The following is a 25,222-nucleotide window of genomic DNA, read 5'->3' as shown; positions in this document are numbered from 1 at the left end:
TTAAAGCACTTTAAGCAAGGAGCGAAAATAAATACTAAATATCAAGATTTTCGTTATCAGATCATTGCAAAATCGTTAATTTTTATTTATTTTTCCAATCAAGGAAAAAGTTAAATTCCGTTTTTTTTTTTTGGTGAATTTAATCGCTATTTTGTGAATCTTATTTTTTCCATCGAAAACGAAGTTGTTGTTGGAGTAGCGGCTACTAAAACCCGCTCGGGTCGGCTCATCCATCAACGTTGTCGTCAGGGTCAGCCATAATCCTGGTCGTTCATTGTGTAGAATTTCGAATCGTCTATCTGGTCAGCCAAGTGTGTACCCTTAATACGATCATTTGACAGGCTTGAGTGGCAAAGATCGTGATGGGCATTGAAGACACCGACTACCATACGGTTCTCACCTCTGAGGTACCACCATTATCTCGCTCGCGGTCTCGACGGTGCGTCTCGTCTCTTGGACCGCAGCTATTAACATTCCATGCCGACCCATGAAGTCGGTTACAGTTAAATTGTAGCACCTTTGTGTGCCTTGGGAGTAGGGTTCGAAATTTCAGACTTTGGTATCGATACTGAGTACTCATTCTGGCATCGAGCTCATGGTATGGATACTCTAAAAGTATCAGGGAAAAAGTATCGATACTACTCAGAATCGGACTCATTAAAATACGTTTTTTGGGATACTAAAAATATTTTATTCTTCAATCGTATATCTAGTTATTTCCTGAAATTAAAACAATAGAAATTTAAAATATTTGATTTTTGTTATATATATATATATATATATATAGATATATATATATATACATATATATATACTTTCACGAATTTCAAATTTTATTAAGAAATTTGTGTACACTTTTTGGGAATGCATTTTTGTAGCCTATTCATCAATTGTAGTATAATAATGTGCAAGTTTGAATTAAAAGTCAACGGTACTAGGCTACACGTAAATTTGAATAGGTTACAAAACTGCATACCCAAAAAGCTTCTAAAAGTTCTGCATTTTCGTTAAATTTGCGTTAAGTTTTATGGCCTTATTCGTAAAAAATAAAAAAGGTTTATAAACTGAAAAATGTATGAAAATGTCACTTTATTAAGCTCCTTAAACCTACTTTATTTTTTACTAGCAGACCCGGCGAACGTCGCCCGCCCAAAATTTGTTTCTTTATTCAAATATTTGGTACAAAGTGTTAACCACAATACACGTTCACATTTGGTTTTATGGTCGTAAGAAACCATATCCTCCATTGCCGTCTTAAATAACCTAACGAAAGCCCGTGAAGAAGTTCTTGCGGAAACAATGGTCTGGCTCGATGGTGAATCGTCCTTGAATCTATATAGAAAAGGTGGTGGCAATTTCAAAATGAGAGAACATCATTGGTCCACAGAAATCCAATATACATTGACTTATTGAATTGTCTTTATTTTTTTTAGTCGCCGTAAATCAAGGACCACAATGGTTATGGTGGCCGATTTAACGGTGGTAATTTGATTTTGATCCCTGGTGTCTCCGAATGACTTCACTTGACGATTTTTAGCAATAACTCGACTCCAGCGCCTCCTTGCGGCTCTATTTTTCAGTAGTATTGCCCCTACCGTTACCAATGTACATCTTGTTAATAACGCAAATGGGACCATAAATACGATTTTTAGTAATAACTCGATTCCAGAGCCACCTGGCGAGCCGTTTTTTTCGCAGAAATATTTCCCTTCACGTTATCAAAGAATATTTTGAATAACTCGACTCCAGCGCCACTTGGCGTTTTAAGTTGTGAACCTAAACTATGCAGGGAGTTTAGGACAAAAATTTCATTAAAATCATTTCGGTCGTTTAGGAGGCACTTCTCTTAATATAATTGGTATAGATATAGTAGTAGATTGGTATAGCCAATACCAGCTTGCTTTGCGGCGCCTTAAAACATTTCAAACTGTACAATAATCATTCAATTCTATTCTATATAATAGATCGGTCCCTGATCCACCTATAAGAAAAAAACTATCCTATATGTTAATCCAGGCAGTAAGCTGCCTACGCGCCAAATTTCAAAAAAAAGGAACATATTAGAAGAAAAAATGGATCCTATATGTTAATCTAGGAAAAGGCTACCTACGTACTAAATTTCAAGCAAATCGGACGATAAATACAACTTTTTAGAATAGATCGGACTCTTTTCCACTTCACGGAAAAAAGAATCATATATGCTAATCTAAGCAAAAAGCTTCCTACGTACCATATTTTAAGCAAATCGAACCATAAATACGATTTCTTCGATTGTATCGGTTCCTGTGGTGCGATTCACTACGCGATTTTAACAACTGCTGTTATTGTTAAGTCAGCTAAACGACAATTTTAACAACATAGCTATTCAGTAAACGTTTCCCTAACAACATTCGTTAGCGCCAAATCAACTGTTGTTGTTAACGATAACAAAGGCCGCTAATTTGATGACGCACAGTGGCCAATTTTTGGAAAACCCTGGCCAAAAGTCCAAAAAAAAATTGGTGCATTCGTATGCATAACCATCTTATATTGTTAGGAGGGCTCTACTGCGTATCGTTATGAGACAACAAGTCGATTTTCTTAAGGCATTTAATGTTACAGGAGATCGAAGTGACTGTTGCTAGCAATTCGCTCTAAACTTTTCGTAAATTAGAGTTTTCGTCATTGTTAAAATCGTGGTATTATCTTTAAAAAAATAACAGTTTTCAAGCATTTGCTCATGGACATTGTAATCTAGAGTATGTAAAACATGTTTTTTCATATTGTCACGCCATTTAAAAACTGACGTAAGACATAGATATTCACGGATTGATCTTTTTTGTTTACTCATGATGGATTAGGAAAATAGTTACGAGAGGTCGAGATGGGCGGTCTAATTTTCTTTTTCATATATATTGAAGTTTTTCCGATCCACCTTGGTTAAAACCACCTGTCACAAGCCGCCACTGTAGCTTGGACATCAGTTTTTATACGCGATTCTAAATTTTTTTATGTTTAAAAGATTTAAATTATGTATGTAAAAAATATTTCTGTCAAGATTTTGATGTTTTAAAGATTGGATGTTTTTAGAATTTAAATGATGTCAGAAAGTACTACTATATTAGAGTGCTCATCCATGGGCCTCTCATTATTGAATGGGCAACCCTGCCAATTGGGTAACTTTTCGAAGAAACCCAAGAGTCAAGGAATAAGGATATTAAAAAATATCGGCTGCTTGTATCCTCGGGCCCTGTCATTTCAAGATTACGTTTAAACCCACCAAAACAAATCATAAACTGTCGTCAGATGCCATTAAATTATTATCAACTGTTGTAAATGCGGATGCGGAATTGCCATCAGTAAATATAGATACGAGCTTGGATACTTCAGATGACTGTGATGACGGTGTATAAAATTGTTATCTTAAAAATATATTCCTGTACCAACAAATATGTATGTCTTGTTTATTGATTCATTCAAAATCCCGCAGTTCCCGTGTAACTTTCAACATCAAGATTTTTAGAAACAAACATTAAGACCTCGTTAGTGTTTGTCCGAGCTTCTCTTCCGATTTGCTAAAAATCTGATTATTTTAAGCGTACACAGCAGCCATTATGGATCAGCCATTTTGAATTTCGAAATTATGTGGTGAAATTTAAAACCAGAAACCAAAATAAAGACGAATACACAAGGTTTGATTACAATTGAACCAAGCTTCGACTTTTGGCCAGCTTTTTCGAAAAATTGGCCACTGTGCGACGTCTAGATTGGTATTGTTAATAAAACATAAAAGGTACGTCCTACAATTTTTTCGTATGAAAAAAATGGACAGCACAGCTAGCAAAAACAAATATCAAAAATCAAAGGATTTTTCAGCAACATCAAACTTGCACTTCATTGTACTAAGATTTAATGGGCTACAAAATCGCATAAATAATTTTTTTATAATTTTACAATAGGGCGTAAAATTAATATAGAAATCTGGAAGTTAAAACGTGATAATTATATTTTTTAATCTTACAGAAACTGAATATGCATTGAATTTAAAGGAATTGAATAATTAAAGTTTTCAATTTAATACGTGTACATCGTTTATTAAAAATATAAATATCATATAAGTATGTGCATATTTAAATATTTCTTTATTAATCATCATGACATTAGCATAATAAAATCAGTATTGAAAATAAATATGTACAAAATGTGCATACCGATTTTTTTTTTTAATATTAACAAACTTTTTCATGTTAAATGATCTTTGTATGTGTATTTTTTGTTTTTAATAATTTTGTTTTAAATAGTTCCATCTACTATATAACAACAGAAACCACATGAATATAAATTAGTTTTAAAGCTTGCATTAAATTCACAAAAATCAATCAAACTTTAAAAAATTTTCACCAAGATTTCAAACTTTTTATTCAGAATCTTTAAATGATTTTCGGGTATGATTTCAAGTTTCAAGTCGCTAAAAGTTACAGTTGATTTTTTAGAATTTTTTTTGTGGAGTGTGTTGCGCATTTTCTTCCATATAAAATGCTTGTGAACTTTGTGCTCACACGAGCGCCTTGGCATATGCAACAGATTTATGTCCATTAGCGGCAGCAGAGTTAGTGAATCGCACAATCGTTACAGCAAACAACAAAACGACAAGTCGCATTGTTAAAAGTTAGTGAATCGCACTACTGGTCCACTTCCCGGAAAAAATAATCATATATACTAATCTAGACAAAAAGCTGCCTACGTACCAAATTTTAAGCAAATCGGACCATAAATACGATTTTTTCTAATAGATCGGTCCCTGATCCACTTCCCGGAAACGAGAAAAAAGCTACCTACTTACCAAATTTTAAGCAAATCGGACCATAACACGATTTTTTCCACCTACCGGAAAAAAGTAATTGTTTTTTGGCCTATGAAATGGTGGTTGCTGAAAGCTATTTAAAACAAAATTTTATCAAAATCGGACGAGCGGTTCGCGAGATTACCTGTTACAAAGAAAAGGGACTTCTCTTTATATAACTAGTATAGATTAAGCAAATCGGACCATAAATACGATTTTTTCGAATAGATCGGCCCCTGGTCCACTTCGCGGAAAAAAGGATCATATATGCTAATCTAGGCAAAAAGCTACCTACGTACCAAATTTTCAGCAAATCGGACCATAATAAGATTTTTTCGAATAGATCGGTCCCTGGTCCACCTACCGGAAAAAAGTAAATTTTATTTGGCCTAAAACATGGTGGTTGCTGAAAGATATTTATGTGCAAAATTTCATGAAAATCGGACCAGACGTTCGCGAAATTACCTGCTACAAAGAAATGGGACTTTAAACTTTAACTTATTTGGTTAATGTTATGCAACAGACTACACGCAATTTCAGTTTATTTTAAGTGATGGACAAAATTAAATGATAATAATTCATATAAGCAAAGAAAATTTGTTTTTTAAAAAGTATTCGATACTACGAGTACTTTGCAAAGTATCGAGTAAAATCACCAAATAAGGTATCGAGTATTAATGTACTCATTTTTATACCCTCGTTCGAACCCTACTTGGGAGACTTATCGCAATGCACACTGGCGGAAGTGGATTTTTTTTGGCATAAATTCAAGATTTTTATAGCAATATTTTCTTTATATTAGTTATTTTTATAAACGTACATATGTCAATTAAGAAAATCTCCAAATAACAAATTTGAAGTTTCAACCCTGTGCTTTCAGTGCGCTTTCAAAGTCATAAAGGCATAAATTCAAGATTTTTATAGCAACATTTTCTTTATATCAGTTATTTTTATAAACGTACATATGTCAATTAAGAAAATCTCCAAATAACAAATTTGAAGTTTCAACCCTGTGCTTTCAGTGCGCTTTCAAAGTCAAGTGGTGCAAAATTATTAGTCTTGTGAAAGGTTGCGTAAATATAAATAAACAAAGTTAGATATTGAAAATAATTTCAAGGTATTTCTAATAATAATTAGTTAATGTGCATATCGTGTGTGTGTTTGTTTGTTGTTATTTAATGTGTTTATAGTGCGTATTTAAAGAAAAATACTAAACAATATTTTTGTGTTCCGTGGAGTAGAACTAAAAACTAACAAGTGATAACGCGAACTAATAACACTGTGCCACTGAGAGTCGATGTCTGGGGCGGAATGATTCCAACTCTCAATGAAAGACCAAGACCCATATAGTAAAACCTCAAAATCGTTTTACATTATTTGGTCAAATTTCTGCTACGGCTATTTTAAATTTGTAATATTTTGCCCAAGGGTCTTTCGAATAAATGAAAAAAAATAAAAATACATATCGGAGGGAAATATGTTGTTTCGGGACATAGAGTAAAATTTTACGAGGAGTAATTTTGTACAATATTTTAACCCCTAATCTCCCTCAAAAAAGGGTCGTTTTGGCCCTTTTCTCTAGAAAGTCCGGATAAAATGGCGTTTTGAAGGTCGCAAGAGGGTTAAAATCTTCTAGAAAATTATTAGCCATAAAATCAGCATTGGCATCATCGATGTGATCAGAATCTGAGTCACACATGAGGTCCAGGTGTGATTCCAATGCTGGCTCTACTGCGTCATCTTGAAATTCTTCACGATCGCGATCATCAAACACGTGCTTACTCCATCAACAAATTTCTGCAAGAATTGCATCCGGTGCTTTTTTCCCTATATCTGTATTGTTTTTTCTTTTTAATTAAAATAAGTTAAAATATTTTTGTGTTACACGTATTTACTACCTCATTTCAAATGGAAGAGCAACTTGATGGGAGGGCTGGCCGTGCACATCGGACTCAGTGGATACCTGCTTGTTGAAATGAGCCAGATGATGATGTAAGTAGTAAATTTTTAAGGACATGTACTTTTTGGTACATATTTACCACAGCAGTAGCAAAGTAGTATCTGACTTGCACGCTTCCATTTTACTGTTTCAATAAAATTACTATGTTCTATCGAAAGATTATTTACACTTAGGTTACTTGTTTAAACAATTGGAGCTAGCGTTACATACATGTATGAACAATATACCTGTATAAAATAAAGCATTAATTTTTTTTTATATTCCAAGGGGATACATGATTTTTGATTTTCTGTGCACTCACAGATTCTTTGTACAAAGATTTTGTCTGAGAGAACCCCTAGTAAAATTTTATGGCAAATAATTTACTAGAATATTTTAACCCGCTAGACCTTCAAAATGCCATTTTATTTGGCTTTTCTAAAAAAGGGGCCAAAACGACCCTTTTGTGAGGGAGATAACGGGTTAAAATGTGCTACAAAATTATTCCTCGAAAAATTTTTACTATATGTCCAGAAACAACATATTTCTCTCCTATATGTATTTTTACTCTTTTTATTCATTTATTCTAAAGACACTTGGCAAAATATTGCAAAGTTAAAATAGCCATAGCAAAGAAATTTGACCAAAGAATGCAAAACGATTTTGAGGTTTTACTATATGGGTCTAGGTCTTTCATCCTGCGTTGGAATTATTGCGCCTCCAAAAATGCTGCTGCACAGTGTAATAAAAAATGCCTAATAATAATTAGATTTTATTTGAGTAATAACAGTTTTTGCTAATTTTTCCAAAATTTAACATTTTAAGCGAAGTACACGTAGAAATCTATGTATCCTCATTACATAGAATAAAACAAATTCGGAATTTTTGACCACGTTAATCTTGAAAACTACTGAACGGATTTGTGAAAATTTTTTAATAATTTTAATTCTTTAGGCCTGAGAATTTCTATATGGTTGCCATCTGTCTAAAAAATTATAAGATCCGCACCGTTCGTTGGATTACAGAAAATGAAGTGTCAAATGAATGTGCTTGGCCTCTAGATATCCAATAATGTATTATCTTTCCAGTAGGGCTGCCACCATTTTAAAAGTTATAATATCTTCACAGTTAGTTAGACTAAAAATGAGATGCAAGGTAAGGGCTAAGATCAGGACCTTACCGGGGTCACACAGGGCGGATCGTGAACGGTCTACTCCGGTAAGTTAGCTGCGAATAACCAATAAGCAGTCCCAGACCAAGAGCAGCAGGAGACGAGGGCCTGATTTAAAAGATCAGAAGTAGTAGCTGATGACCTGCTGGACCAATTTGTTCTTGGACAAAGAGCAGACGCTGTCATCCTCAGTGAACCCTATAGATAGAACTAAGGAAACCTGGCATGTTGACCAATCATGCTCGGCCGCGATATGGATTGCTAACCCCAACCACCGCGCAAAGGACAAAAATTTACATTATTAAAAAAAATACGGCCTAAATTTTAAGCCACTAAACGACCAGTTCGAGCAACAAATACTTCACCAACACATTTCTGAATATCTGGGAACGGTTATACATCAAATTCAACAACAATATCAACAAGGGCAAGCAAACAAGAATAGCAACAACAGCAGCATCAAAGACAACAACTGCAACAATTATAACAACAACTACAATAATTATAACAACTACAAATAAATTTACGTAACAACGGCAGTGGGCAGATATCAATGGATCTATCAAGCAACAATCCATTTTGAAATATAAGCTATTTAGTTTTGATTATTATTATTAATATAAATTCTTTAATAGTGGAGTAGTTTTTCTTATTTGTACATTACTCATACATACATACATATAACTGAAGTTTGTGCAACTTCAGTAATAATTCCACAATTTTGGACTAATTGCCCGGATGCACGCTTTATACTAGCAGAAATGCAATTTAGTAAAAAAAAATATAACACAAGAAAATACTAAGTATGAACATATTATTACGGCACTTCCACAAGAAGTCATTGTTACGATTTTGGATTTCATTCAAAATGCACCACAAAATAACAGATTCACTGAATAAAAGAAAGTCTTAGTCGAAAGACATTCTTTAAGTGAGATTTCAAAATTGGATAATGTAGAATTAAAATATGTTATACATACTAATATTTATTAAATTTGCTTGTTTTGTGAATACCTTCAATTTCAAATTTATTTTACTTTATTGTTAATGATTTGAAATGGAAATTATGTTTTTCAAAAAATTTTCATTATTCAAAAAGCTTTCTAAAAGAACATACATAAAATATATTCAGAGCTCAACTTTAATTATTTTAATAATTTATTACAACTATACTAAGAAAGCACTTGCGGCCGAGATACAGAAGAGTAAACTGAACTGCTGGAAAGCGTTATGTGACGAATTGGATTGTGATCCCTGGGGCAAGGGATACTAAATAGTCATGAAAAAGTTCCATACCCATGGATGAGGTTCGAATTAAGAATATAGTGGATTCCCACGACAGCCGGTTCTACGTACGGGAATGACTCGGGTTTTACCCGACCAAGGGCTGTTGTTTCGGCGATCTAACCCCGTTTAGGTCGGCGAAGTATCTCAGAAGTTGTTCGTCCATAGGGCTACATTTGTCACGTATTCTTCTGTTCAGGGCTGGCATTGACTCAAACCCAGGGCCAGAAACATACACCTGCTGTGTATGCCAGAAACGACTAAACCACAACTCCACCTCAGTAAAGTGCAATGCTTGCGACGGGTGGAGTCACTTCAGAGTCTGTTCAGGACTACGGACCCATCGGCAGTGGACCACATCATTTGTGACCCCCTGCTGCTCAAACAGAGCATCCGTCACGGCTAACCCCAGTCCACCTGATCAGCTCAACACAAACACCACAGCACCACACCACAACAACACAATAGACCACACCACAACCCCCACAGACCACACAACAGACACAACCCCACCACCACCCACACGCCGCCGCCAACAACTCCTGGTTTCTCCTACAATCTTCACGGTATGTCAGACCAGGATATTCCGTAACGTGACATCAGTCAAGTGCAACACCTGCTTTGGCTGGTGCCACTTTAGGGCATGTTCAGGTCTGCGCGCCACGGGAGATTGGACGAGGAACTTCGAGGGCCCGTGTTGCGCCGCTCGGTCGAAAACCCCAATTGTCACGACACCCACTAACACCACAGGGCGGCAACCTCCACAGCGGCGCACACAGCAAATGGCGGCAAGGCCACACACATCCCTCACACCCCGCATAGCAACACGTCTCCCGAACCACATGAAGCTCCTTCAATTTTACTATAACGGACTTCAGAGCAAGATCGAGGAGATAACCGTATTCATGGCAAGGCATGGTATATTGATAGCTACGGTCCAAGAGACGAAGTTGCACAGCTCTCTCTGGCGTGAGTAAGCTTTGGTCTACCGTGAGGTCACTGTCCAAACCGACGAAGCACGACGACAGGGTGAAATTTCTTTCGGCGACCATGCTTCGTCGGATCCGGAGCGTACGCGAGCTATTTTAGCCGGCAGTTCATACTGGATCCTCCGGTGGACAAAGCCAAGCGTCGAGTGACGAGACGGCTGCACAAACTGCCAACAACTTGTGTCCCACTTCACTAGCGGTGAAGCTCAGGTGGCCACCGGGAAGCTTCCAAAGCCATGGGTCAAGATGGAATATGCATGTTGATGCTGAAAAATTTGGGACCTGCGGGAGTAGCGTACCTCGAGTAGGTCCTCAATATGTCAATGGCCATTCTCATCATCCCAGACATCTGGAAGATGGGGAGAGTGGTCCCACTGCTCAAACCGGGGGGACCAGCTACCAAAGGAGAGTCTTACTGCCCGATAGACACTAGAGGCCTTGCTGCTCCCGTATTTCACGAACCTCCTGACCCCAGCGAAGCATCAGCATGGTTTCCGAAAAGTGCGCAGTACAACAACAGCACTTAACGCCATAAACACTCAGATAACATTGGTCTTAACCACAACCGTCTCTGTGAGAGACCTATTCTAGTAGCGTTGGACCTGTCAAATGCGTTTGGCACCATCAGCCACTACAAGCTACTTGAAGAAATAGAGGCCTCCTCTCTCCCACAGAGGTTCCAACGGTGGTCGGCGAATTATCTGAGTGGTCAACACTCCTTGGTAATGTTTAGAGACAAATCGAGCAAACTCGAAAAAATAAAAGAGAGGGTTCCACAGGGTTGTGTCCTTTCCCTACTACTGTTTAGCTTTTACTTTGCAAAGCTCCCTCAACCACCACAGGGAGTCTCGATTATCTCTTACGCCGACGATTGCTCGATCATGGCGTCTGGGAATGGAATTGATGACTTGTGTTCGAAAGTAAACGGGTATCTCTCCGAGCCTACTCGCTTCTTCATTGCAAGGAGCTTAATCCTCTCTCCTACAAAATCCTCTGCGACCTTGTTCACCACCTGGACGAAGGAGGTCAGGCCACCGCTGGGAATTTACGTCGATGATACACCAATTCCGACGGTGAATAACCCCAAAATACTCGGAGTAACCTTCGACAGTCTGCTCTGATTCTCTGCGCACGCAACCGCTATTGTCAACAAAGTACAAAGCCGCTCCAAGGTCCTCAAGTCTCTAGCTGGCAGTACTTGGGGCAAAGACAAAAAAACAGTGCGGTCGCCGGGGACTAGTTGGACGCAGTGGACGAAGCTGCAGACTACACAAAACACCGCACTACGGACAGCGACTAGATGCCTTCTCGAAACATCGCTTCGTATGCCCGGAAAACCTGACAACACTAACGCCTTTGTCCCTGTCGACCGACCCCATTGGGGCTGCACGCTTCCTGGGGCTTCCGTTAGTGGAGATTGAGGACAACGACTGAGATATTAACCGATCTGGGCGGGGTTGTTGTAGCCGCTACAACAACAACATGGAGAATCTGCTCAAAATATGCTTGACGTTAGCCACAGAAAACGACGGAGGCTTTTCACGCCGACAACATGGCTTCAAGAAGGGACACTCAACTATAGGAGCAATTAGTGAAGTAGTCGAGGCGGTACATAAAGCCGAAGAAGCGTGCCACCAGGCGCGGCCAATAGTGCTGCTAGTCGCACTGGACGTCAAGAACGCCTTCAACTCGACAAGATGGGACAACATGCTGGAGGCCTTGAAACGGTCATTCTAAGATCCAACATACTTGACAGATATATTCGGGACTATCTCAGAGACCATTGGCTTTTGTACGACACAACACAAGATCAGAGAAAGAGACGTATAACCGGCGGACGACGTGGCCGCCGTCATAATAGCAAGAAACATCCAGCTAGCGCAACTCAAGCTGAACCAGGTAATACGCAGCGTCAGTGGATGGATGAGCGATCACGGTATGCAGTTGGCTACAGCCAAAACAACGATCGTGCTCCTCACCAAGAAACGAATCCCAACAATTACAAACATGATGGTCGGACCTCAGCCCGTGACAACTTCTAGGTCTACAAAAAACCCAGGGGTGAAGCAAACTAGGGTGACAGCAAACTCACATTCTGGGAACACATTCAAGGAGTATGTGAAAAAGCTGCGCAGAGGGCTGATGGCGAACGTGGGCGGCCCGAAGCCATGCGGTATGAAACTTTTGATTACAGTAGTCCAGTCGGTGCTCCTGTTCGGGGCAGAAATATGGGCCGACGCATTGACGCGGTTCTAGTTATTTCTGGCGTCATGCCAATTGAGATACTTGCTTACGAGCAAAAAGATATTTACAATCTCAGTGCCGAGATAGGCCGAGCAGCTGCTGCGGCAAGGGCACGCGCGGGGTAATGATCTCGAGTGCAGACAAGTGGGAAGCAGTTGCAAGATACGTGAAATTCGTACTCCGCTGCAAACGAGAAGATGGAGGAAGTAGTATAGAGAATAGCGTCCGTCCAGCGCATAAAGCTTTTCCCTCTCCTACGAAAAAAATAAAATAATTATGAGGTGCAAAGTGAAAGGATACGGTCCCCGGATGTGGAATAAGGTTTTAATTTTTTTTAGCGTGGTTGCCACCTTTTTAAAAATTACTACCTTACAAATACATATGAATTTTTTGTTAATGACATCAGATTTGCATAGCTCATCCAATTTACAAAAAAATAAGGTGCCAAGAGCTTGGTCTATAGATTTGCAATCAATTTTTATTTTTTCGTAAGGGTTGCTCCCTGTTTGAAAAGTCGCAAAGAAAGAGTGCTAAGAAATCTTTCGTTTGAATATTTAACCCATTTTTGAGGTGTTTGAAGGAGATTGGTATCAATCGAAAAACGTGCATTCTTAAGCCCGAGCAGGTGCGGGGAGAGTCCACCTGTCGCAAGTGTTGCACCTGACCGAGGTGGAGTTTGCATACGCAGCAGGGGTTTATTTCTGGTCCTGGGTTTGACGCTATGCCAGCCCTGAGCAGATATAGCACCAAACGCGAACACCGATTAAGAGGTTTCGCTGACCTAAACGGTGTTATATCGCAGAAACAACAGCCATTGGTCGGAGAAAACCATGAGTCATTGCGTTACGTAGACCAGCTGTCGTGGGAATGAAACGAAAACGATCGTTATTTTAGCTTTTTTCTAACATTTTAATCTATCCAATAAACTCCGTTTTTGTGTCCGTTTTAAATACCTTATGATCGCACAAATATTGCGGTTTTCTTTCCAAAACGCAAACTTGCGTGCTCCACAATTCATAAATCGCGAAATTTTTGCAACTTGAAATCGGTTGGCGTTGAGACGGTGGAATGAAAAATAAATGGCAAAATTCATATAAATTAGAAGCAAACCTAGTTTTTAGTAACCACACGTTTTTTGTGATGTTTTTGGCATAATACAATAACCTTTTTATGTTGATTTTATTTAATTTAAATTTCGCAAGTGATAATACCACCCAACAAGATAACGGTTAATGGCCAAACGATGAAAATTAGTGACGAATACTGACCAATCGATTGCATATAGTTTTTTTTTCCTAAATGTTTGGATGGAATTCTAGACTGAGCCTTTTTTATTCATGCTCAACATGTCACACCCTTCCATGGGCGTAGCCAGGTAGGGGCAGGGGGGTGCTCGAGCCCCCCCTAACTTTCAAATTTTCCTTATATATATATATAAAATAGTACCCTGAAATGCCAGCTTAATATGGTCGAGCCCCCCCTAAATTTCATTCTGGCTACCCCGATGCACCCTTCACAACTGAATTTAGAGCATATAAGTTATAAGTGCAAATATAGGATAGCAACAACGCCCAAAATTCTGAAACTTTGTATTGATCTATACAATGAACTATTTAAAACCATAAGCAGAGGACATAATTAGCAGAAAAACTCCGACAAAGTAAGTAGTAGCTAATTTGGTTTGCGTGATCGTCACACCCGTTACAGTGACTCAAATTGATATACATAACTCTTTTGGATAAATTTTATGGAATTTTCATTCTAGGCATTATGTCTACCGCTGAAACCTTACATAAAATAATCGCTTGTTGTTTTGCTGTGAATTACTTCTAAAAAGATAGACTTCAAAGTATGACCTCTTGGGAGCCTTTGCTGATCCAAATTGTATTGTAGAAGATCTAAGCACTAAAGCGAAACTCCAAGGATGAGTGTCCATAGCAATGCAATTGACAATTATCTATATCTATACTACTATATATTTTGAAAGCCGTTTTTTGCGATCGCAAAGCTCGAGAACGGCCAAACCGATTTATTTGAAATTTCGGGCAGCTGCTTGGGACGTCCCAAGGATGGTTATAGGCTAAAAAAAATCAATACATAAAAAAGGCGTGGCACCTCCCATACAAACCGATTTTTTCATACTGCATATCTCTGGAAGTGTTCATGGTAGAATACTGGAACTTGGTATGGAAATATATGAAGCCAAACGCATACTCATGGAGAAAAATTGGGGTTATTGGAAAAGGGGGCGTGGCACCTCCCATACAAACTGAGTTTTTCATACTGAATATCTGGAAATGTTAGAGTACTGGAACTTGGTGTGGAGATATATGAAATCAAAGGCATACTCATGGAGAAAATTCGGCTGTTTGAAAAGAGGGCGTGCGACGTACATACGTATATATAATTCTTATTTTGTGTGTTTTTGAGTGGCTCTCTAGTTTCACAATTTAACCCGCCAGTTGGCGCTGGAGTTAAGTTATTTCTAAAAATCTTATTTCGGATCCGCTTTGGCTAATATTCAAAACACGTATTGGTAACGGTAAAGGCAATACTATTGCAAAAAATAGCTGCCAGGTGGCGTTGGAGTCATTACTAATAATCGCCAAGCTAGAAAAGGTGCCGCGAATGCCAGTTTAAATCGACCTGTTGCACCATTGAGTATATGGAACTCTTGAGTGTTAGGATTGTCCCAAGGGATGTCATTTGCCAGTATTATTATGCGTTAAACCTTTCCTCGGGGATACCAGGGTTGAGTTGTGCCGGGGGAAATCTCAAATCACCACCGATAAATGAACCGCCAGAACTATTGCACGCCTTTTACCGTCGTTTTCACGAAAACAATTTTAGTGAAAACTTATTTTTTTTCTGTCAGGTTCCACAATAAATTCAAGTAAAAAAAATATTAAATAAATTTTCACTTAAATTGTTTTCGTAAAACTTACTATTAAGGTATTTCGTCTGAAATAAGTCTATGAATATTGGATTCCTGTAGAACAATTATACCCATTCATTTTGAAATTGACATCAACTATACCATAAAGTTTCTGGGACAGATACGCTATAGAACCGGACCATTGTTGCCGCCAGGAAGTGAAGAGAAAACGTTCTTCAAACTTGTTTCGTTGTGAGATTAATCGTTCTATGATATGCTGAACACTTAGAAAACTTTCAAGAACTTCTTCACGGAATGGAAATCGTAAACGAGAATGTTTCAATAAAAAAATAAACAAATTTCAGTACGTCATACAGAGGCCGCTTCACTCTGAAATATTCTGCAGGAATGGTTTGCCGAGTGTCTTTAGCCTCATCCCTGTGAGGGCTGGACACTCGCACAGGAAGAATTCGACTGTATCTTTTGAACCCGGGTCATCGCAACTGCAACAGAACCTACTGAAGAGCAGTCCTATCCTTTTGGCATGCACCCCAATGGGCCAGTGCCCTGTGCACACTGCAGTCCACCGTGTGGGACACATGCAGTGCGGAACCGCTCCTTGCTGTTTCGTCCACTGCCTCGTTTCCGTAAATGTCCCTATGCCATTGGACCCATATTCGGATAATTTCGTATTGATCTGAAATTTAGGTCACCTCTCTCCTACATTCATCCACTAGTTAAGATCTAACAGAAGTAGAAGAGAGTGTCTGAATGGCCGCTTGGCTATCCGAGAGGATGTTGACCTGCGTTCTGGCGGGTACATTCTCTATGGTGTACTTACTGTCTCCTTAATAGCAAACATTTCGGCCTGGAAAACGCTTGCATAGTCTGGTTGGTTGAAGAATAACTTTTGGTTATATTACTCAATGAGAATCCCTGAACCAACTCCTCATTCCATCCTTGACCCATCCTTAAAGACAGTTAAACCCTGCAAGAACTCGACCTTTACTTGATTCCAGTCACTGCGGCTTGGGAATTTCACGCGGGGTTTGTAGTGAACCCAGGTCTTCGACAGGACATAAGCCATGCCCACGATAGCCGGTTCTACGTACCGGAAGGACTCGGGTTTTTACCCGACAATGGGCTGTTGTTTCGGCGATCTAACCCCGTTTAGGTCTGCGGAGTATCTCAGGAGTTGTTCATCCATAGGGCTGCATTTGCTACGTATTCTTCTGCTCAGGGCTGGCATCGAGTCAAACCCAGGGCCAAAAACGTACGCCTGCTGTGTATGCCAGAGAAGACTACAACGCAACTCCACCTCAGTTAAGTGCAATGATTGCAATACGTGGGGTCACCTCAGTGCCTGCTCAGGCCTACGTACTCATCGGCAGTGCACCACATCATGTGGGGCCCCCTGCTGCTCAAACAGAGCTGCCTTCCCGGCTAACCCAAGTCCACCTGAGCAGCTCAACACAAATCAAACACCACAGCACCGAAACACAACAACACAATAGACCACACCACAACCACGACAGACCACGCAACAAACAAGCACAACCGCACCACCACCCACACGCCGCCGCCAACAACTCCTGGTTCCTCCTACAATCTGCACGGTATGACAGATCAGGATATTCCGTACCGTGACATCAGTCAAGTGCAACACCTGCCTTGGCTGGTGCCACTTTAGGACATGTTCAGGTTTGCGCGCCACGCGAGATTGGACGAGGAACGTCGAGGACACGTGTTGCGCTGCACGGTCGCAAACCCCAATTGCGACGCCACCCACTACCACCACAGGGCAGCACCCTCCACAGCAGCGCACACAGCCAATGGCGGCAAGGCAACACACACCCCTCACACCCCGCATAACACCACGTCCCCCGAACCACATGAAGCTCCTTCAGTTCAGCTGTAGCGGACTTCAGAGCAAGATCGAGGAGATAACCGTCTTCATGGGAAGGCATGGTATATTGATAGCTGCGGTCCAAGAGACGAAGTTGCACAGCAATTCACCATTGTTGAATTGCGCCGGATACAACGTGCACCGTCGAGATCGCGAGCGAGATAATGGTGGTGGCCTAGCGTTCATCACGCACCACACCGTGCAGTATCGTTTTGTCGAAGCAGACATCGACTGCAGGGAAACCACCCTAGTATGTCAGAGCATTGCTACCCGGTGAGGCGATGTCGAGCTCGAAATATTTAACGTTTATATACCCCCTGTCACTAGCTGCCCGGCAGGATATCACCCTGATATATGTGCGATCCTCAGAGGTGAAAACCGTATGTTAGTAGGTGACTTTAATGCGCACCACGATCTTTGGCAATCAAGCCTCTCAAACTATCGTAGGGGAACAGACTTGGCTGAGCAAATAGACGATTCGACATTCTGCACAATGAGCGACGACGCACCCACCATTATGGGCAGCAATACAATAACAATAGTCAACGCTGGTCATAAACAGCGTATCATGGCGACCTGTTCTCACCTTGGCATGAGATCATCTGCCCATAGGCATTTCGATCGATAAACCAACCTACTTTGATTTCGCGGAACACCGGACCTATATCAATTTTTCTAAAGCTGATTAGAAAGACTTCGCGGAATTTAGTGAGAGCACTTTTGCTGCGCTCCCCACACCAACAGACGTCCACTTTCGTGCACGAAATTTCCGCACTACTGCTGCAGCTCGCTTCGTACCAGCAGGATGCATTACGGACCCCGTCCAAACCTTCCTGCTGAAGCGGCTGTACTAGCCGATGAACGTGACAACCTTCGTCAGGCCAATCCCGGAAATCCCCGTATTAGGTATCTCAACGCAGAGATTCGGCAGCTTGTGAACGTACATACGCGCGAAAAGTGGGAAGGGCATCTGAAGGCTTGTAACTTCGCCTCTGGTGTGAGTAAGCTTTGTCGACAGGGTCGAAATTTCTTTCGGCCACCATGCTTCGTCGGGTCCGGAGCGATGCGCGAGCTACTTTAGCCGGCTGCTTCCCCCCGGCGGACAAAGCCAAGCGTCGAGTGACCAGAAGGCTGCACAAACTGACATCAACCTGTGCGCCTCTGGCTTTCACCAGCGGTGAAGTTCGGGTGGCCATCTGAATGGCAAAAGGCTTCACAGCCATGGGGCCCGAGGGAATATGTATGCTGATGCTGAAAATTTGGGTTCTGCGGGAGTAGCGTACCTAACGGAGGTACTCAATCTGTCTTTCCAGGCATATGGAAGATGGGGAGAGTGGTCCTACTGCTAAAACCGCGGAAACCAGCCATTAAAGAAGAGTCTTATCGTCTGATAACACTCCTTTCCCCGGTAGCGAAAACACTGGAGGCCTTTCTACTCCCATATTTCAGGAACCACCTGACTTCAGCGAAGCATCAGCCTGGTTTCCGTAAAGTGCACAGTGCAACAACAGCACTTAACGCCACAAACACGCAGATATCACGTGGCCTAAACCGCAACCGTCCGTTTGAGAGAACATCTGACACCGTTCGCCACTCCACGGTGCTAGAACACATAGAGGCCGCCTCTCTCTCACAGAGGCTCAAACAGTGGTCCGCGAATTATCTAGGTGGTCGACACTAGTCAGTAATGTTTAGAGACAAATCGAGCAAAACCAGAAAATTAAAACAGGGGGTTCCACGCGGTGGTATCCTTTCCCCATTACTGTTTAACTACTATATTTCAAAGCTCCCTCAACCACCAGAGGGAGTCCCGATTGTCTCCTATGCTGACGATTGTTCGATAATGGCGTCTGGGAATGGAATTGATGACTTGTGCTTAGGGACACGAATTTCGGTACGATACGATACCATATCGATACTTTTGGCATTCGATACCGATATTTTCTACTCGATAGTTTTAAAACGATATTTTTTGGAATCGAGTACCAGAACCCTAGTATCGTATGGAATGTCATAAACTCACATCCAACATTGAGGGAAAAAATTTTAGAATTAACAAAAAAAACGTGCTAAATTGAAAAAAATACTCATATGAAAGAGCACCAACCCAACCCGTTTTAAATTTGAGTATATACGTTATAAAATATGTGGTTGTGAAGTGCACAGATGCTTTTTCGTAATTAAGAAGAAAAAAAATTAATTTTATGTTCCGTCTGATGGGAATTGAACCCGGACCCTCTTGGCCGCAACTAATTGTATCAAGCGTCTTTGCACGCTAAACTACAGCCATACATGTAAAAGTGTTTGAATCAACAACACAGCCCGCGATTAGTGCATTATGTCATACCATGTATGTGTGTATGTGTTGTCACCGCTGTGCATGCTTTGTATACATATACTTTCTTAATTTCATATGAAAAAGCATCCGAGACGTACAAAACGCCATCCGTGTCGTGAAAAATGCTTCATTTTAATACGGTAGTATTTGAATTGAATATTTCCATTGTATGTACGTAGTGTATGTATAATGGAAAAATCCATTTTGTTAAAACTTTTCACTTGATTTAAATGCGAACATTTTTAAACGGTAATCAAATAAAAAAATTTTATTCTAATAATGCGTTTTTTTCTCAGTGAACCTAATATTACCGGATTTTATTGGGCTTTAAACTGCAGAAATTTGTACTATAGTTAGGATTGCATGTGGTGGGATTTGAACCCGCGGCTTCGGTGTTTAAGTCAGCACCTCAATCTCTACGTGTTGTAATAATAATAAAGTCCGGCGCTTACACAATATGTTAAGGCTGATTCACATACAACTTTCTTCGCTTTGCTTGATAGTTCTTTGCTTTGACAAATAAGATCGATGTAGGCATATACATGAGTATGCTCACATAAAAAACGTTTGAAGCAAAGCAAAGCAAAACGAAGCAAAATCTTGGGCAAAATCGAGGAAAGTTGTATGTGAATGGCCCTTTAGTGTTTGGCCGAACTTCTCCTCCGATTTGTCGCGTGGGCCTTAATGTTGTGGCACAAAGGGGGTGCCTATAGTTTTATGTCGACTCTGAAAGGTCTTTTTCGTTTTCAAGGTTTGCGCACTTCTAACCACTACACCCAAACGGCCTATATACGAAACCTATATTCAGATAAATTTTTTGGATTTTAGTATCGATATTTGGAATATCGAGTCTTTTTATTCCGATATTAATGGGTACCCGATATTTTTATAGCGATACTTTAAATGAGTACCATATCGATACTTTCGGTTCGATATCGTGTCCCTACTTGTACTCGAAAGTAAACGGATATCTGTCCAAGCTTTCTCCCTTCTTCGTTGCTAGGAGCCTAACGCTCTAACCTACAAAATCCTCTGCGACCTTGTTCACCACCTGGACGAACGAAGTCAGACTACCGCTGGGAATTCACGTCGATGATACATCAATTCCGACGGGGAATAACCCCAAAATACTCGGATTAACCTTCGACAGTCTGCTCTCCTTCTCTGTGCACGCAGCACCAATGTGGTCGCCGGGGACTAGTAGGACGCAGTGGATGAAGCTGCAGGCAACTCAAAACACTGCAATTCGGACAGCAGCTGGATGTCTTCTGATGTCGCCAGAACACCACCTGCATGACGAGGCGAAACTGTTCCCCATAAAGGAGCACAACACAATGCTCTGCAAGCAATTTCTAGTAGGGAACCACAGACGTAGACACCCAACAGACACTTGCTTGCAGAGGAGCCCCCGCCAAGGCATGTCAGAAGGCTCTTTACGAGCTGACGGACGCAGTCCAGAGGTTCATTAAGTAACCTCTGGACCCGTCAGCTTACCCACAGGCCCGACTCCAGACCTGTGAATGCCGTTCTATGCAAACAACCACCTGACATCGACGAGGCGGAGCTTCATCTGCCTCGGGAGACCAGAACCACAAGAGCCCAACTTCGCTCTGGCTACTGCAGCAGGTTAAACTCACACCTGAGCAGATTAGACGCAGATGTGCCAAATGAGTGTCCGGCATGCGGCGAGTCACCCCGAGAATGGAAACATCTCTTTGTATGCCCGGAAAACCCGATACAGCTAACGCTTTTGTCCCTGTGGACCGACCCCATTGAGGCTGCACACTTCTTGGGGCTTCTGTTAGTTGAGCTTGACGACAATGACTGAGACATTAACCGATCTGGACGGGGTTGTTGTAGCCGCTACAACAACAACAACAGGATATAATCGATGAGCACCGCTTTCCTTTCAGAGGGTAGTGCGTCTAGGATGAAACCGTGCCGAACGGTCCTTCCTTCCAGAACCCCAGGGCACGCAGTCTAATGGTGCTGCTAGCAGCTGAGTTTTTGATAAATATATCTGTGAGTAATAAGTCAAGAAGGACGTTCAAAACAACCTTCTGACGGGGTCTAATTGCACTTGTTACGTTAGCGGCTGCTGACCTTTGAATTCCGCTTAGCTTTTTAACTACGTAATCCTTAGTAAGGGCTGGCCACCAGATCAGCGCCCCGTTAGAGATTATACATAGGTCGAAGTGTAGCTGTGTACCCCATCTGTTGTCCAACATTCTCTTGGCTGCATAGAGATGCACCGTGGCCTTCCTTGAAACCTCTTCCATGTTTTTTTTCAGTTAAGTTTGGAATCCAGAATAGCTCCTAGGTATTTCACCTTATTTGACAGATCAAGATCGGAACCTTGGTTTAGCAAATTTTGTTTAATTTGTACAGAATAGAACAGTTCATAATTTCACTTATAACTGAAAGAAACTGGCCCGATACCAGTATCGCTATATCGTCGGCGTAAACCCAAAATAAATGTACGTTCTTACGTTATCGTCCGATGCTGCTATAAGACTTCGTATAGTCCGAAATGGCAGATATCAGAAGTGAAAAGGGCCTAATTCGCCAGAGTGTTGCATAATTGAAATTGATTTGAAATTTTCGACGGCACCACCTTATGCAAAACTAACCAAAAAACATAGAAAATCATGTTTAATGCCGAATTTCCACTAGACATTGAAATGACAAACAATGCCATTTAAAAAAATGCCATGTGGAAATGAACATAATGACAAATTTTTTCAACGTAATGACACGAATATTTTGTAATGCCCAACTTTGTCATTTCCATCCAGCATAATAAGTAAGTAAACGAGCTGCCATTAAATTGCGATACTCATTTATGAACAACTCCTTGCTACCATATATGAGTAGTCCACTTGCAAACAGCGTTATATGATTTGATATTTATGGCTTAATAAATTTCAAAAAACGTCTACAACAGCAAGTAAAATCCAAATTGTATCTTTTTTCTTTATTATCTGAAAATTTGGATAAATAAGAGCCTAATAACATTAAAAAACAAGTTCGAAGTATTGTTGGTTTTGCAAATTTTATATATAAAAAATGAATATAGCGAGTTTTGAAACAGTAACTTTTACATAGCTAGCTTTTTTTAGCTTTTCGCGTTCTCTCTTCCATGAAGATTGGTCTGCTTCTTTTTTACGACGTCTTCCACTAGGCACCGAAACAACCACGTGTTCTTGCAGTTTTCTAAGTTCATCAGAAGATGGAGACTTTTGAACTTGTATAAATACATACGTACAATATATATTATAGCGGCTTTTGAAAGTGTATATATACATAAGGGGTATTCTACAAATCTTGCAAAGCCATTGCACGTAGCATGGATTGCATAACTTGCAAACACACAACAACAAAATACAAGGGAAAAAACATTTCCTATCGCTGCAAAATATGCAACGTCGAAACCCATGTATATATTTTGCAAAACAGCAGAGCAAAAATCAACCCTGTGCTAGTTGTTTTGTTGTTGGAATTGCTACAGATTTCTCTCATTCCCCTCATCTCGCTCAATTCATTTTTGTTTTGCTGTCTCTTGTTATTGTATTTGAACATAATTTCGCTGCTTTCTACCCATGCATTCTACCACTTTGCAATGGGGTGCTCTCGTACTCTTCGAAATTTGGAATAGTATTTTTGCATTTCGTGCAATCCGTGCATCATGCAAGACTTCGAGAATACCCTATACAGTAAGTATTATAGCGGCTTTTGCTAGAGTAGCTAACATTTGATGCTATTTTTTCAGAATATATAAGGATTTTGCACTGTATTGTTAGTGGACATGAAACTACTTTAAAAACTGCCACGTTAACCACCAAAAAATAAAAATCGAAATAATGTTAAATAGAGCACTTTGCATGTGGACTACTCATATATCAACTACCATAGATATTATATCTGCTGAACGGTTGACATTCGTAAATTTAATACGCGTTGTCTGATCAATTCCATACGAGTCTGGCAACCAATTTTCCCAATTGCTCAATTCCTCATTGACATCAAGCTTTTCATTTTCTATAAAGGCTTCACTTGTAGCTAATTCCTCCGTTAGGTCTGTAGGACTGTTTAATTTTAACAGAAGATAACAGTTTATGGCTCAGGAATCTACCGTCTTTAGAGCCCATTTCATAATTTCACTTATGACCGAAAGAAACTGACCCGATACCAGTATCGCTACATCAAAATACATGTACTTTCTTACGTTTATCAGAAGTGAAAAGGGCCTAGTTCGCCTGAGTACTGCATAATTGAAATTGATTTGAAATTTTCGACGGCACCACTTTATCCAAAACTAACCAAAAAATCATGTTTAATGCCGAATTTCTACTAGGCACAGAAATGACAAATAATATATGCCATTTAAAAAAATGCCATGTGGAAATGAACATAATGACAATTTTTTTTTAACGTAATGACACGAATATTTTTTAATGCCCAATTTTGTCATTTATTATTTTTGGCATTTAATGCCTAGTGGAAATACAGCATAATACTTATATCGCTCAAAATCTATGCTCGATTGTCCTCAGCGGATGGACTAAACATCTCACTTTGTATTCAAACGGGGCGACTCTTACATATGAAGGATAGCCAAGCGTCACAGGTCAAAATCATTCTAAACCATTTTTGGATAATTAAATATGATACGATATGATATGATAATAATATAATTAAATATGCATCTAAGAAATTGAAAAATAAAAGGCTTTTATAATTTAAATCAAACACTCACTTTCGTTATACTTAGAATCGCTTGATATATGCGAATTTATGCGCTTTGAGTCGGTGAGATCTTTCAGCATAACTTCACAACTATGAAGTAAAGAATCTCCGAATCTGAGTTTGAGCAATTCTAAATTTCGGATTTCCTTGTCGGCGTTAAAATCCAAATAAGTAAGTAAACGATCTGCCATTAAATTGCGATACTCGTTCATGAACAACTCCTTGCTACCATATATATCAACTACCATAGATATTATATCTGCTGAACGGTTGACATTCGTAAGTTTAATACGCGTTGTCTGATCAATTCCATACGAGTCTGGCAACCAATTTTCCCAATTGCTCAATTCCTCATTGACATCAAGCTTTTCATTTTCTTTTAAAGCTTCACTTTTAGCTAATTCCTCCGTAAGGTCTGTAGGGCCTTCTTCAGTAAGTCCCGTAACTACTCGACGAACTGTATCACTGCGTTTTCGAAGATAGTCTCTGATTGGCGCCGTCACAGTTTCCAATATAATTCCACTGTTATCGAGATATCTTATTGCTTTGATAGCTGCAATATATCCTGTTAAAATATCCATAGTATTTACACCAGGATGAAGTACTCGTACTTTTAGCGTGTTAGTAAGCGTTTGGATGAAATGCTTTTTCATATCTATCTTTTCCATACAAATTTTCAAATCATCTATGGCAGGAATAGACTCAGGAAAATCTAAAATGCAAACACAGAAAAACATTTATATTAGATACAAAATACAAATGTACATACTAAAAAGCACAGTGCAGGAGTATTTAGTAAATATACAGGGTGTCCCAGAAGTAACGTGCCAAACTTTAGGGGAAGGTAGGTGGGGGGGTGAACTCACTGATAAACAAAAAATTTTCAGGTAAAAGTGTCACCGTTTTTG

The 25,222-nt window shown here is 40.0% G+C and overlaps 1 protein-coding gene across 5 annotated transcripts in view; it reads right to left on the bottom strand.

Moving 5' to 3' along the window:
* LOC118744102 (anaphase-promoting complex subunit 2) overlaps positions 1 to 25,222 on the bottom strand; it is a 508,470-nt gene that overhangs the window by 75,082 nt on the left and 408,166 nt on the right. For all 5 annotated transcript variants that reach the window (XM_036476830.1, XM_036476827.1, XM_036476831.1 and 2 more), the window contains exon 5: positions 24,325 to 25,026. In XM_036476830.1, coding sequence (XP_036332723.1) covers positions 24,325 to 25,026 — 702 coding nt within the window. The remainder of the gene's footprint in view (positions 1 to 24,324; positions 25,027 to 25,222) is intronic.

The sequence above is a fragment of the Rhagoletis pomonella genome, unplaced genomic scaffold (assembly GCF_013731165.1).
Source record: "Rhagoletis pomonella isolate Grant_MI unplaced genomic scaffold, Rhpom_1.0 Rhpom_scaffold_00008, whole genome shotgun sequence".
NCBI classification, from domain to species: domain Eukaryota; kingdom Metazoa; phylum Arthropoda; class Insecta; order Diptera; family Tephritidae; genus Rhagoletis; species Rhagoletis pomonella.
Note: the sequence above shows the minus strand (reverse complement) of the source record. Positions and strands in the feature narration are given on the sequence as shown.